Here is a 15,363-nt window from a genome sequence, read left to right as displayed (position 1 = left end):
CCGACGTTTGGGGAGGTTTGGGCACCTCCCCAAACCTCCCCAGGTCTCCGTTCCTCCGCGCAGACCTGCCGACGTTTGGGGAGGTTTGGGTGCCTCCCCAAACCTCCCCAAACGTCGGCAGGTCTGTGCGGAGGAACGGAGACCTGGGGAGGTTTGGGGAGGCGCCCAAACCTCCCCAAACGTCGGCAGGAGGAACGGAGACCTGCCGACGTTTGGGGAGGTTTGGGGAGGCGCCCAAACCTCCCCAAACGTCGGCAGGTCTGCGCGGAGGAACGGAGACCTGGGGAGGTTTGGGGAGGCGCCCAAACCTCCCCAAACGTCGGCAGGAGGAACGGAGACCTGCCGACATTTGGGGAGGTTTGGGGAGGCGCCCAAACCTCCCCAAACGTCGGCAGGTCTGCGCGGAGGAACGGAGACCTGGGGAGGTTTGGGGAGGCGCCCAAACCTCCCCAAACGTCGGCAGGAGGAACGGAGACCTGCCGACGTTTGGGGAGGTTTGGGGAGGCGCCCAAACCTCCCCAAACGTCGGCAGGTCTGCGCGGAGGAACGGAGACCTGGGGAGGTTTGGGGAGGCGCCCAAACCTCCCCAAACGTCGGCAGGAGGAACGGAGACCTGCCGACGTTTGGGGAGGTTTGGGGAGGCGCCCAAACCTCCCCAAACGTCGGCAGGTCTGCGCGGAGGAACGGAGACCTGGGGAGGTTTGGGGAGGCGCCCAAACCTCCCCAAACGTCGGCAGGAGGAACGGAGACCTGCCGACGTTTGGGGAGGTTTGGGGAGGCGCCCAAACCTCCCTTAACGTCGGCAGGTCTCCGTTCCTCCGCGCCCTGCCTGCCTGCTTCTTTCCGCAGCGGAAAGAAGCAGGCAGGCAGGGCGCGGAGGTCCGGAGACCTGCCGACGTTTGGGGAGGTTTGGGGAGGTGCGCGCGCACCTCCCCAAACCTCCCCAAACTTCGGCAGGTCTCCGGACGGCGGCGGCTTGGGAGAGGTGCGCGCGATCCTGGAAGCACCGAAGCCTCGGCCGCGCGCAAGTCCTCGGTAAGCTCCGGGCGGTCACTTGCTTCGCGTCTCCTGAGGGAAGGGGGGGCAACTGGAGCGGGCGTGTTTCCTCGCCTGCTGGGCGCCGCGATTTGCCCGGGGAACGCGCGGGCCCCGAATTGCAGCGTGGAGCGAGGAAGCGGACAGCCAGGGCTTCCCCGAGAGCCGCGGCCACACAGGGTATTCCTGTGTATTCAGGCTTGCAAAATGGCGGATCGAGCCTCTGCTGGCGGCAGAGGCTTGCAGAGCGCGGATCCAGCCTCCGCCGGCGGCGGAGGCTTGCAGAGCGCGGATCCAGCCTCCGCCGGCGGCGGAGGCTTGCAGAACGGCGGATCGGCTTATACTCGAGTCAACAACTTTTCCCAGTTTTTTGGGGTGAAATTGGGGGTCTCGGCTTATACTCGAGTCGGCTTATACTCAAGTATATACGGTAAAATACATTAAATTAATTAAGCCCAATTAAAACATTCAGTCCAGGCCTGATAGATCGAAAAACCAGGTTTTCAGGTCCCGGCGAAATGAACGCAGATCGGGGGCGGTCCTACGTTCCACGGGTAAATCATTCCAGAGGGCAGGCGCACCCACAGAGAACGCTCTTCCCCTAGGAATTTATTCTACAGGGGCCTTTAATTTTAATTTTTATTTTAACTTCTGTATTTATTGTACATTATTGTTGTTAGCCGCCCTGAGTCCTTCGGGAGATAGGGCGGCATATAAGTCCCAATACTAAATAAATAAATAAATAAATAAAATATTTGAGATGAGGGAGGCAAGAAACGCAGCTGGGGAAGTGTCATCCTTCATGAGGAATGAAGAAATGCACCATCGCCTGGAAGTGGCCAGCACATGGCCCACTCCTCACAGCGCCGAGAGGCTGAGCCGGTGGCACAAAGCTGAAGAGAAGCATAACGCTGCCCAGCCCCTAGCCTGCCCGAAGTAGGCAGGGCCATGTGCTGGCCACTTCCAGGCGATGGTGCCTTTCTTCATTCCTCACAAAGGGTGATACCTCCCCAGCATGCACCCAGGGGGCAGGGCCGATGCGGCAGGGGCCGGTCCCTCACTGTTTCCAGATGGCCTTGTGGAGCTAAGAGTGAATGTATTTCAGCATAGATGACCACCACAAAATTGTACATTGGCTCCTGGCCAGCCTGGGCCAGAGCCAAGGCAGCGGGGACTGTTCCCTCACTGTTTCCAGGATGGCTTCACAGGCCACTTCGCGGGCCGGATCTGGCCCCTGGGCCTTGTGTTTGACATGTCTGATGTAGGAGAACTTAATAGACATAATATTTCCAGCACAAGTGTCCCAAGGTACTTTTTCAAGAGGCAACTGGACTTTCTTTGTTTTTCCTTGAAAACATTTCGCTTTTCATCCAGGAAACTTCAGTTCTTCAGTTCTGAGTGAATGGTGGAGAATGGAAGGATTTATGGAGGATTTTCATTCTCCAATCAGAACCGAAGAAGCTCCTTGGATGAGAAGTGAAATGTTTTCAAGGAAAAACAAAGGAATTCCAGCGGCCTCTTGAAAAAAGCACCTTTGGGACAAGAGTAACCTGGATGACTGAGAATCTCCATAGACATTCCGCTCAATGTTCCCTTTCTCCCAACCTGGTTATTGGTAAGGTAGGCTAAGCCTACATCTAAAGGACTCATATTGGAATTTTTCAGGTCTGTTCTGCCTTTCTGAAAGACTAGCATTCACCCAAACCTCCCCATTTCCAATGACTTCAGGCAAGTGCAGCTAAAGCCATGGGCTTTTTCTGCTTTGCAGCAAATCCAGAGGCTGATCAAAGAAGGAAGGCTGGAGAAAGCGTCAACAGCCAGCAAGCTGAAATAAACTATGAGATCTGAGGTTAGGAGGCCTAACATAACAACTGCAAGAAATGGACAGACCATGGTTCATCTGGGATTCAGAGAAACAGGAGATATAAGTCAGAAAGCTTTTTTAAAAAGACGTAAGAAAGAAACCCATTGAAATTCGGGAATCTTTTTTTTTTAAAGAAAGTTTAAAGAAAGAGTGAAAAAGAATTCACAACATGAGTTCTAAAATCGAGCTGTTTTAAGAAACAGTGAAAATATCCAAGCCAAAACACCCTGCAGTTCACAAAGGAAGGAAAATGACAGTGTGGTCTCTCTTTCTCCTAACTAGAAGGAAATGACTGAAACAGGCTGAGACGGGGTGGGGGGAGGGAAATGTGCATATGTATGTCAGTGTGTGCCAAGAATTGTATGAAGTGGTGGTGGTTTTTAAATCTGCATAAAAGTTACAGAGAACTTGATTTGGCAACTTTAATAGAGCTGAACTTTATTTTAGCAACAAACGTTGAAAGATGGCTGGAAGGAGGCGTTTGAAATGTGAATCTGTAACTGCCATGAAATGGTTTCAGTCATTGCTATTACTCCAACCATATGAGGGGACAAATTTTGTCCCATTTTACCAGCGTTTCTCAATCTTGGTGACTTTAAGGTGTGGAGATTTCAACTTCAACTTCAGAATTCCCCAGCCAGAATTCTTGGAGTTGAAGTCTCCACACTATCTCTAAGTTGCCAAGGTTGAGAATCACTGCATTATATAGCTCAGAAATAAATTACTTTTTTCCAGTCTGTTGCTTTCCAATGTTTTGCTTCATGACTTCCAGAAGGCTCAGCCTATAACACTGTAGCATCTGGGACTACAAGAACTATCCCTGGATCGGACCAGTAGCCATTATCAACATGCTACATCCAAAAACAACAAATACCTGTGGAAGCTCAGAAGTAGAATATCAAAGTAATTTTCCTGTTTTGTTTTGTCTCAGCTCCTAAGCCATTTCAGGCTCAATAGATCTGAACGCAGAAGCCATGTGTAGATGTAATAGACAGGATACAAGAATTTTGTTGAAGTCATAACCCATTAATATCTACTCTGAGTAACAATCCAGCTCATCATCTCCTTCCTGATCCTCTACTAGAGATGCTGAATAATGTAACTGGAGGTCTTCTCTAGGCCAATAGGCATGCAAGACCCATGATCTCCTCCCAGCTTGAAAATACTGGTAGGATCACTTCTTAATGGATCTAAACCCATCCATATAACATTTTATTGTCACCTTAGGATAGCAAAATTTATATGTTATAGAATGTACTGTGGACTATACCAAGAAGAAAAATTCCATAGGTTTCTACCACATTAGTCATAATTCTATTGGTTGTATCTCATGTAGATGGAACAAAGGAAGGACAACCTGTGGTAAAATGGGTGGCCAATCAATTGGATGGATAGATAAATCTGAGAAAGAGAGAGAGAGAGAGAGAGAGGCATAAAGATAGATCAGAGATCAGAGTGAGAGAGAAAGAGAGGTATAAAGATAGATAGATAAACACACACACACACACACACACAGAGAGAAAGAGAGAGAGAGAGGGAGAGAGAGGGAGAGAGAGGGAGAGAGAGAGAGAGAGAGAGAGAGAGAGAGAGAGAGAGAGAGAGAGAGAGAGAGAGAGAGAGAGAGAGAGAGAGAGAGAGAGAGAGAGAGAGAGAGAGAGAGAGAGAGAGAGATGTATATCAAGGTTTCTGAAATTCTTTTCAACCTTTTACCAGCACTGGATACAGGCAGCATCTGCATTTCCTGTGTTAATAAATCTGTGTAGATGTATGTTTGTAAATGGTATACATGTGTGTGCTTCTTCCCAAGTGTCATTTATGTATATGTTTGTGTCCATGGGCCTATTGGGAAGCAGAGCGTAACCTTCATACATTTCCCTGTGGTCTGGTCTATTCAGTTTCTGGAAAGTTATCCTGCTGATGGACAGACAGAATCTTTTCAATTCTCAGTTGGGTTGGAAAATAGAAGCAAGGAGGAGAAAATGAAATTCTGCATTCTTTTTATTTAGTTATATCACTCTCTTATTATTTTTTTATAAATAACTCAAGGTGGCAAACGTACCTAATATACCTCCTCCTATTTTCCCCATAACATCAGCCCTGTGAGGTAAGTTCAGTTGAGAGAAAAGACTGGCCCAAAGTCTCCCTGTTGGCTTTCACATCTAAGACAGGACTAGAACTTAAAGTCTCCTGGTTTTTAGCCTGATGACTTCACCTCTGGACCAAACTGGCCCCCTGAGAGAAATGGTTTGTTGTTGCCTCTTCCCTTGGGCTGAGAGAAAGTGATTGGCTTACAGTCACCCAGCTGCTTTCTGTCTAAGGTGGGATCGGAGCTTATAGTCTTGTTTCTATCCTGGTGCCTTCACCACTAGATCAAACTGGCTTCTCCTGCACCATTTCTTCAGGCAGGTGGTATCTCAACCCTTTGATTATTGTGACTGACCTTTCCTGTCAGGCCTGCCTCAACCTGAACCCTAGGCAAGAATGATCCATTGCTCCATTTTAAGACTGAGGTATAGTTTTACTAAAGTCAAGTGAAGTACAGTAAAGCAAAGCCAGGTCTGAGGTTCCTGTGCCAATTTCTTATTGAAATTCTTCCCCCCACCCCGCATTTCCCACGTCTGCTCTCCCATTGGTCCCCATAATAATAATAATAATAATAATAATAATAATAATAATAATAATAATAATAATAATAATAATAATAATAATAATAATAATAATAATAAAGTTGGAAGGGACATTGGAGGTCATCTAGTCCAACCCCTTGCTGAGGCAGGAAACCTTATACCATTTCAGGCAAATGGCTGTCCAGTCTCTTCTTAAAAACCTCCAGTGTTGGAGCATTCACCACCTCTGGAGGCAGGTTGTTCCACTGGTTAATTGTTCTAACTGACAGGAAATTTCTCCTTAGTTCTAGGTTGCTTCTCTCTTTGGTTAGTTTCCATCCCTTGCTTCTTGTCCTGCCTTCAGGTGCTTTGTGTCCAATCATATTCATACCAGATGTTTTTGGAACAGCCGTCCTTGGAATGCAGCTGCATTCTTCTCTCTCTAGCCAGATGTCCTTGAAGTGTTGTTTCTGGCTGGCACCAAGCAGTTTCGAGATCTCCCCCCTTCTCCCCCTCCCAAACAGCTTCCCTCCCCCTCCTCCCTCCTCTCTCCCCCCCTCCCAATCTATGGCAGGCTGGCACTGAAGCAATGCAAAATCAGGAGCAAGGTGGTGGATCTGTCCTTTGTGCAATTCAGTGCCTTGGTGAGATCGAACGACAGGAGCAAACTTTCTGTCTGCAACTCCCTGTGTGTGTGAACCACTGCTCATTCCCATGGTCCTCTCCCTGACTAGGTATCCCTCCAGCCAGTGGCACGGGCACACTCCAGATCTACCTAATTGACATCAACGATAATGCTCCTGAACTTCAGCCAAAGGAGGCCCAGATATGTGAGAAGCCAAATCTGAATGTCATCAACATCACAGCCGCCGATGCTGACATCGATCCAAATGTCGGCCCCTTCGTCTTTGAACTGCCGAGCGTGCCATCTGCCATTAGGAAGAACTGGACCATTACACGTCTAAATGGTAAACCGAGCGGGCAACACCTGGCCCTGTTTGTAACTTGGCACGTGGGACTTCAGACTTTGAAACTTTCTGTGCCGTCTTTGGTGTTCATTTTTTAAAAGAAAGCCACGTTCGGGATGACATTTATTAGCAAGAGAGTTCATGAGAAATTGCCTGGATTGGACCTGAAGCTGAACTGCTCACAGCTTGCATTGGTTCTTGGCTTCCTCGCCTTAATGCAGCTTGTAATTACACAGGGTTACAAAGTTGGGATAAATCATCTGTAATTGCCCAGGAGAAAAAGCTATTATCAGTCTTCCTTATGTTCCATTTTTATTGTCATAAGCCACAATCAGGATCAATGATCAACCTCTGCCCATAATTGCTTAAAAGTCACCTCCTTTCCTAATTTACCATAGAGGAAGCTTTAATGCTTGGAAAATAGGAAGGTTATCATTTGGGGAGAATGTACAGGGGGAAAGAGCTGTCAAAATTATAATAATTAGCCTCTTTGTGGCTTATCAGAGTCTGCCCAGAGTTCAGCCTAGGTGACCCACGGGCATAGAGGTAGTCCTTGACTTATGACCATAACTGAGCCCCAAATTTATGTTATTAAGCAAGACAGTTGCTAAGTGAGTTTTGCCCCATTTTGCGACCTTTCTTGCCACAGTGGTTAAGTGAATCGCTACAGTTGTTAAGTTAGCAATACGGTTGTTAGGTTAACCTGGCTTCCCCATTGACTTTGCTCGTCAGATGGTTGCAAAAGGTGATCACCTAACCCCGGGACTTGGCAACCGTCATAAGTACATGCCAGTTGTCCAATTTTGATCACGTGACCGTGGGGATGCTGTAACGGTCGTAAGAGTGGGAAATGGACACAGGTCCCCTTTTTCAGTGCCATTGTAACTTTGAGCGGTCTCTAAATGAATGGTTGTAAGTCGTGGACTACCTGTACGCCCATGAGTTACTTGGGGGAGTAACTCATAAGGAGTGGATTCTCCAGACCAGTAGATACTCAGAAGAAGTCAGTTTTCCATCCAGACCTGTTCTTCATGGCTTTCTCCATTTTGCTCCCCACAGGTGATTATGCTCAACTTGGCTTGCGAATAATATACTTGGAAGCCGGTGTGTACGATGTTCCAATCATTGTAACAGATTCTGGAAACCCTCCTCTGTTTAACATGTCCATCATTAAGGTCAAGGTGTGTCCATGCGATGAGAATGGAGATTGTACCACTATAGGAGCTGTCGCTGCAGCTGGGCTGGGAACTGGAGCCATTATTGCCATCTTGATATGCATCATCATTTTACTAAGTAAGTGTTGCACCGGGTAATATACGCATCTGGTTTGAAAGCCAAGGTTCTTTATACATGCGTGCAGCATTTTTATTTATTTTATTCAATGATTTTTTTATGATTATTCATAAAATCACTGTAAAAGGGAATCGGTTTCCTAGTTGTAAAAGCACAGCTGCTCTGTTGTGGTTAAAAATGATTTTTAAATATATGCAGATCCCTCACATCCTGGACATAAACTGTTTCAACGTCTTCCCTCGGGATGGTTGTGTAGGGCATTGCTTTGCAAGTACACTGAGAGCTTTTGTACCAGAGACAAATTCTTTGTGTGTCTAATCACACTTGGCCAAATAAAGTTCAATTCAATTCAATTTTAAAAAAACCTCAATAAGTACAAATTACCTCTATATTTACACTTCAAAAATAAGCCATCCTATTTCCTGGGTAATCTTTAATATACACATGCTAATTTAATTGTGGCCTGATGGTAATAAGCAATAAATATACATTGGCATTCTAAATTGGTTGATCATAATGAAGCTTCCAATTGCTAGTAGTTTGTGTAGTAAAATTTCACATTGGAAGAAACAGAATGCAATAAAGCATAAGACACAGTTTTACTTTTTTTTCTGCCTTTGCATAACTCAAGGCCTAAAATATGATTTAAACACTTGAGCATATTCTGTTGACTGAAATTAAATGCGGATGAAAGGGGTTTGATTTAGGAGAATCTTCTTCCCATCTTCAAATCCATTATCCTGTTCTAAATTATGGATTTTTATTACAAATGTATGTTTTTAAAAATTCATTGCTCTAATTGGCTTTTTTAATGTACAGCAATCACCCTGGCTTTATATCAGTGAAAATGGAATGGTAAATAGAAATCTTTCTTCCATGTACATTATTTAATTTGGGGGCTTATTCTATCAATTATTTTTACTGGGGGAGGAGTAGAATGAGTGAGTGGGACTTATAATTAATGTGGTTTGTGTGTGCCCGTGCATGCCCTTGAATTAATCTTGACTCATGGCAACAGCCCATTAAGGGCTAAATATGATGTGAAGATACAGGTTTGCCCTCATAAATCCAGCCTTTTCATGGCCTAAGTCTCTAGAGTCATGTAAAATCCCATTCAAATCTGTTCAGAAAATTTATCCCATTCAGTTCTACTTCAAATAGACTGTGATCTATCAGAGAGTCTACAATGGATCCTACACTGAGTAGGATCTTCTCAATTTCTAAGATCCTTCTTAGCCCAATGATTTCATGATTCCGACTACTCTATTCAAATCAGTTTGCAAAAAACAGACATTTGCATCAAATGACATCAGTCAAATTCAGATGTTTGAAATGATTTTGGAGAGGCCAGATCGGTCCCTTTGCTGAAACTTCCCAAGTTATTTGAATCAGTTTATAGAGGAAGCATCTTAATGAGAGTTGTGCCCCCCCCAAAAAAATCAAAACGTTGTGACTGCTCTTTTTTACTCCTCCCTCCCTACCACTCACTCATCCCACATGGATGGCATGGAACCTGTTTGGTCTAGTGCAGGGGTAGGCAACGTGGGCTCTTTTATGACTCATGGACTACAACTCCCAGAATTCCTGAGCCGGCATGGCTCAGCTTGGAAACCTCTCCCTTTCCCCTCAGGGTGGCTGGCTCAGGAATTCTGGGAGATGAAGTCTACAAGTCATAAAAGAGCCAAGGTTGCCTACCCCTGGTCTAGGCAACCATAAGTTCTAGTTCCACGATAGACATGAAAACCAGCTGGATGATCTTGGGCCAGTCCCCCTCTCTCTCAGTGCCAGTCCACCTCACAGAGATGTTGTTGTGGAGGAAATAGGAGGAAGAAGGATATTTTACTGCCTTGAGTTATTTTTTTAAAATAATAAAGGTGGGATACAAATAGATAGACCATAGATGATAAAAGAGAGAGGGGAGATAGATAGATAGATAGATAGATAGATAGATAGATAGATAGATAGATAGATAGATAGATAGATAGATAGATAGATAGATAGATGATAGATAGATAGATAGATAGATGATATAGATGATAGATGATAGATAGATGATAGATAGATGATAGATAGATAGATAGATAGATAGATAGATAGATAGATAGATAGATAGATAGATAATAATAGATGATAGATAGATAGATAGATAGATAGATAGATAGATAGATAGATAGATGATAGATAGATAGATAGATAGATAGATAGATAGATAGATAGATGATAGATAGATAGATGATAGATCGATGATAGATGATATAGATGATAGACATATAATAGATGATAGAGATAGATAATAGATGATAGATGATATAGATGATAGATAATAGATAGATGATAGATATAGATAGATAATAATAGATAGGTGATAGATAGATAGATGATAGATGATATAGATGATAGATAATAGAGAGATGATAGATAATAGATAGATGATAGATAGATAGATAGATAGATAGATAGATAGATAGATAGATAGATAGATAGATAGATGAGAGAGAGAAATGATAGGTAGATAAAATGAAATGAGAAATGCTTCCGATTCACAGACATTTAACTAGACAGTTTAAATGAGCACTTCCAATTTGATTGGAACAGTCTGGATGATTCAGAGATTTTTCTTATATCATATCTGCAAATTGCATATTCGTCCAGTCTCTGTTTCAAAGGGCTGTAGAGTATTCAGAGAATGGCCATCCAGTGCTGGCCATCACCTCCATCTGCAGGGTGTTACTTCCCACGGATCCGTCTCCCCTGCAACTCTGGCTTGAAATCTCTATCTGGGGGAAAAAAGCAAACCAAAGAGCTTTTTCTTAAAGCAGCACACTAAAGAAAAATATAATAATTATAGGTGGGAGAAAGCAATCGATTTCAGAAAAATTACCTTCAGAAGGGAAACAGGCCTTAAAGCAACAATGGAGCTCTCTTTTCTTAAGAGCAGATAAAAAAAGGATTGGACTACATTTGCTATTGGCACTCTGAAAGCCTCTTTTTCAAGAGAGCTGTAAAGGTGTTAATAGGACAATTTTTTCTACAAAGGGTGACCAGAAGAAAAAAAAAACACCCCTGCCTTAAAAGAGAGAGAACTTGCTTCTGGTGAATTGCAAAGAAAGAGAGAGATTTCACTAGTTGTGATAAGTAGTTAAGAAGCAGATTGATGTTTGTCTTCATATGTGGACCCCCTTTTATTTATCTCTGATTTTTTTAAAAAAAAAAAAGTGGCACGCCTTAAGCAAATGCAAATCAGTCTGCAGATCAATTTATATGGCTAGACTTAAAAGAACAGGGAAGTGACATATAGAAACAATAATTAGCTGCTTCTCCTGTTAGAGCTTTGTTGGCTTCCCACCAGTGGGTTTTTGTTGGGGGGTAGAATTGCAGATAAAAGGGAAAAAAGATGGGGTAGAATTTGTCCTGGCATATTTCTTCACTTTGCACAGATTCTTTTTAGAGTGAGCCTGTTTGGGGGTGGGGTTCTCTTTCCATTCTTGCCCTTGGCAATAGGGGGAAAAAAATCACCATTTTTGCTCTGACAGAAAAGCAATTACGGAAAAGTTTCACGTGCCTAATCCAGTTTGCCTTCAAGAACGCCTGGAAATCCGCAGCAGTAAACTGAGGCCCATTATCAGACACAATTACGTCGGGGAGGCCATGTGTGGCAAAGAGAGCTCTGAGCACCTGGATTGTCCTCCCCGAGGTCATGTTGGGGACAGGGACTACCTCTAACCACTTGGAGTGACTGTCCACCACTACTAAAAATAGTTGACCCTGGAATGGCCCCGCATAGTCAATGTGAATGCGGGACCATGGCGTGTGTGTGGCCTCCCACCGGTGTACTGGTGCATGTGGCACTTCTGGCCTGGATCTCTGGCACGTATAACAGGCCTTGACCCGATCCTCAACCTCCTTGTCCAACCCGGGCCACCAGAGGTAGCTCCTAGCCAGTGCCTTCATCCTGACCACCCCCGGGTGCCCTTCGTGTAAGGAGTCCAATACCCTGGCGCGTAGTGCGGGTGGAATGATGACCCTGCTACCCCAAAGGAGACACCCTTTGTGTGTGGAGATTTCATCGCGTCTAATGAAATAGGCCTGAAACTCTGGTCCCGGGGATTTGTCCTGCCACCCTGTGCAAACCCATGAGTGCACCCTACCCATGATGTTGTCTGTGGCTGTGTGGCTGGCAATGTCCTTGGCAAGAACTGGGCACTCGGGTAGTTCCTGCAGGGCTAGGATCTGTGTGGCTGGTGCTGGGTCTGGGTTGTGTGTGTCTAGGGGGAGCCTACTTAGACCGTCTGCGTGGCCCATCTCCTTCCCTGGCTTGTGTACCAGCTTGCAATTGTATGCTGCAAGGAAGATGGACCACCGGAGCATCCTGGGGGACAGAATCTGGGGGGTTTGCCTGTCTGTGGTGAACAGGCCCAGGAGTGGTTTGTGGTCCGTGAAGACAGTGAACTCCCTGCCATATAAGTAATCGTGGAATTTCTTGATTCCTGCCACGATTGCCAGGGCTTCTTTGTCTATTTGGGCGTAGTTTCTTTCTGCTCCAGACAGTGTCCTAGAATAGTATGCTATGGGGACTTGTGCCCCGTTGGGCTCAAGGTGGCTTAGGACAGCGCCCACACCATAAGGGGATGCATCGCAGGCGATACAAATGGGCTTGGACTCGATGAAATGGGTTACTGTGGACTTGTCCGACAGCAATGCCTTCAGGGCCTTGAAGCTCTGATCATGGGTGGCCGTCCAGGCCCATGTTGCCTGTTTGTCTAGCAGCCTGTGGAGTGGTTCAGCGATGGCTGCCTTGTGTGGGAGGAATGTACGGTAGAAATTCAGCAGACCCAGGAATGCCTGAAGCTCTGCTTTGTTCTTGGGTGTGGGTGCTAGTTTGATGGCCCTCACCTTGGATTCTGTGGGGTGGATTCCCCTGGCGTCTACTCTGAACCCCAAAAATTCTGTGGAAGGAACGCCTATGCTGCATTTTTCCTTTTTGAGTTTGAGGCCAGCTGTGCGCAGCCTTGCCAGCACTTCCCTAAGCCTCCCTGCCAGTTCCTCTGCTGATGCTCCTGCGATCAGGATGTCATCAAAATAGGGGCAGACTCCTGGAATGCCCTTGAGTGTCTTTTCCATAACCTCCTGGAGAATGCCGGGAGCAACGCTGACTCCAAACTGCAGCCTGTTCACCCGGAACGCCCCCCTATGGGTTACTATGGTTTGGATGTCAGCTGTTTCCCTAGTGACCGTGAGTTGCTGGTACGCCTGTGCAAGATCAAGCCTTGCAAAAATGGCGCCGCCTTGGAGGGAAGCGAGAACGTGGCTGACCGCGGGAACCGGGTAAGCGTGCCGGTTTAGGGCGCGGTTCACCGAGCACTTATAGTCGGCGCAGATCCTTATTTCCCCGTTGGATTTGATGGGGGTCACAATGGGGGTTTCCCACTCCCCTCCATCTACAGGCTCTAAGATTCCCTGGGCCACCAACTTGTCTAGTTCGCGCTCGATTTTGTGTTTGAGCGCAAACGGGACTCGCCGCGGCCGGACCCTAACGGGGGAGATGTTCGAGTTAAACTTGAACGATATGGGGGCCCCGGTGTACTTGCCTAATGACCCGTCGAAGACGTCGGCGAACTCCCGGCAAACGGCCTCAACGGAGTCCCCCTGGATCCGATGGATCCCGGATACTGAGATTCCCAGGGCCTCAAACCAGTCCAGCCCGACCAGGCTGGCTCTGCGGCCCTCTACCACTACAACATTCAGGTGCCCTTCGCGACCCTTAAACCCCACTGAAATGGTGGCCTCCCCCTTCACTTTGACCGGCGAATTCTGAAAATCGGTCAGGGTTAATTTAGTAGGCCGTAATTTAATCCGTTGCTTGCTCCGGCTAATTATGTGGTTAAGGGTCTCGTCCGAAATAATCGAGACCGCTGATCCGGAGTCAAGCTCCATGCTGCAAGGGACACCTTGCAAACGGATTGTTAATCTAATTTTGGGTTTGAGCAGCCGGCGGCTACCCGTATGGTTAATGGCCAGCCGGCTCTCGACATAGCCAATTTTTGTTTTGGTGGGGGCCCCAGTACCTTCGAATGGCGGTTCCTCCAGCTGCAGCTCGTGGATCTCCTCTCGGGGGCGGCGGCTACGGCAGACGGCGGCTATGTGGCCTGTTTTCTTGCAGGCCCGGCACGTGGCGGACCGGAACTTGCAGAGACTGCGCATGTGGTTCCCACCACACCCTGCGCACCTCTGGGGAACGGCAGTGTTGCTGGGAGACCTAGGCCTGTCTGGGCGTCTGGCTCGCTGGTCGGGGGTCGACTTCCACTGGAGGAGGTCGATGCTCAGGTCGTCCTCCTCTGTGGCCCCTTGCCGGTGGACGCTGGTTGCCTGGTTGCCGGGCCGGGTTCCCTGGCAGGCTTGGACGGCCCCGCAGGCCGCTTCGTGGGCTAGGATGGCGTCCTCGGCTTCCTGGAGAGAGACCTCCTCTCTTTCGAACAGGCGCTCCTGCAACCGCCTGTCGCGTAGGCCGCAAATCAGCCGGTCCCGTAGTCGCTCCTCCAAATTTGTGAACCTGCAAGCGACGGCAGCTTCCCGTAGGGCAGCGAGGAAGTCGGCGCCGGTCTCGTCGGGGCGCTGGTCCCTTTTCTCGAATTGTGACCGTGCGGCCACCTTGGAGCGCCGGGGCCTGAAATGTGCATTGAGCCTGGCCACGAGGTCTCGGTACGCGACGGTGTTGATGGCCTCCTGGGGGAACAGGTTCACGGCGACTTCCAGCAGCGCTGGTCCCCCAAGGCAGAGCAGGGCGGCCGCCTTTGCACCGTCCTCCGATATCTGATTGAACCGCATGTACAGTTCAACGTGAGCCAGGTAATGGGTCCAGGTTTCGGGGCGGCGGGTCTCGAATTCACGGGGTTGTCCGGCTCTAGCCATGGCGGTAGTTGGTCGTGGATGTGGCGCTTGGCGTTGCCGGTTCAGCTGGCGGTCGTGGGGGGAAGAAGGAAAAATGCCTTTCCCTTCAGCTCGCGGAGCGTTTCCCCAGTGACTTCAGCTCTTGGTCGGCAGCAATCCCACCTTTGTCGCCACTATTGTGTAGTGGGTCCGACGCAAGAGAGACGCCAGCCGGTGTGTGAGTTCAGCTCTTTATTGGAAGGGGAAGTGAACTGAGGAATGAGGGCTACCAGGCCTCCTTATATACCTGGCCAGGTAAGCTAACAGCCAATGGGGTTGGCCCTAGGTTTCCCGCCGAAACTGTCCAGGCCAACGCCCCCTGAGGGCTGTTGCTATGCAGATGCCTGCATACATAACAGCTAGACTTAAAAGAACAGGGAAGTGACATATAGAAACAATAATTAGCTGCTTCTCCTGTTAGAGCTTTGTTGGCTTCCCACCAGTGGGTTTTTGTTGGGGGGTAGAATTGCAGATAAAAGGGAAAAAAGATGGGGTAGAATTTGTCCTGGCATATTTCTTCACTTTGCACAGATTCTTTTTAGAGTGGCAATAGGGGGAAAAAATCACCATTTTTGCTCTGACAGAAAAGCAATTACGGAAAAGTTTCACTTTCTGTGCAGTGTACAGGTTGTGCTGAAATTCCTGTTCAGAGTGTCAGCAAGGTGGATTT

At 47.3% G+C, this 15,363-nt stretch overlaps 1 protein-coding gene across 1 annotated transcript in view; it reads left to right on the top strand.

Annotated features, from left to right (window-relative positions):
* CDH4 (cadherin 4) overlaps window positions 1-15,363 on the top strand; it is a gene marked incomplete at its 5' end in the record, with an annotated part of 1,039,205 nt that overhangs the window by 1,006,798 nt on the left and 17,044 nt on the right. The window contains 2 exons of the mRNA XM_081323640.1: window positions 6,240-6,473; window positions 7,533-7,766. Coding sequence (XP_081179766.1) covers window positions 6,240-6,473; window positions 7,533-7,766 — 468 coding nt within the window. The remainder of the gene's footprint in view (window positions 1-6,239; window positions 6,474-7,532; window positions 7,767-15,363) is intronic.

Source organism: Vipera berus, assembly GCF_964194415.1.
Source record: "Vipera berus genome assembly, chromosome: 3".
In the NCBI taxonomy this organism is placed as follows: domain Eukaryota; kingdom Metazoa; phylum Chordata; class Lepidosauria; order Squamata; family Viperidae; genus Vipera; species Vipera berus.
This window is presented reverse-complemented; position numbering and strand designations above follow the sequence as displayed.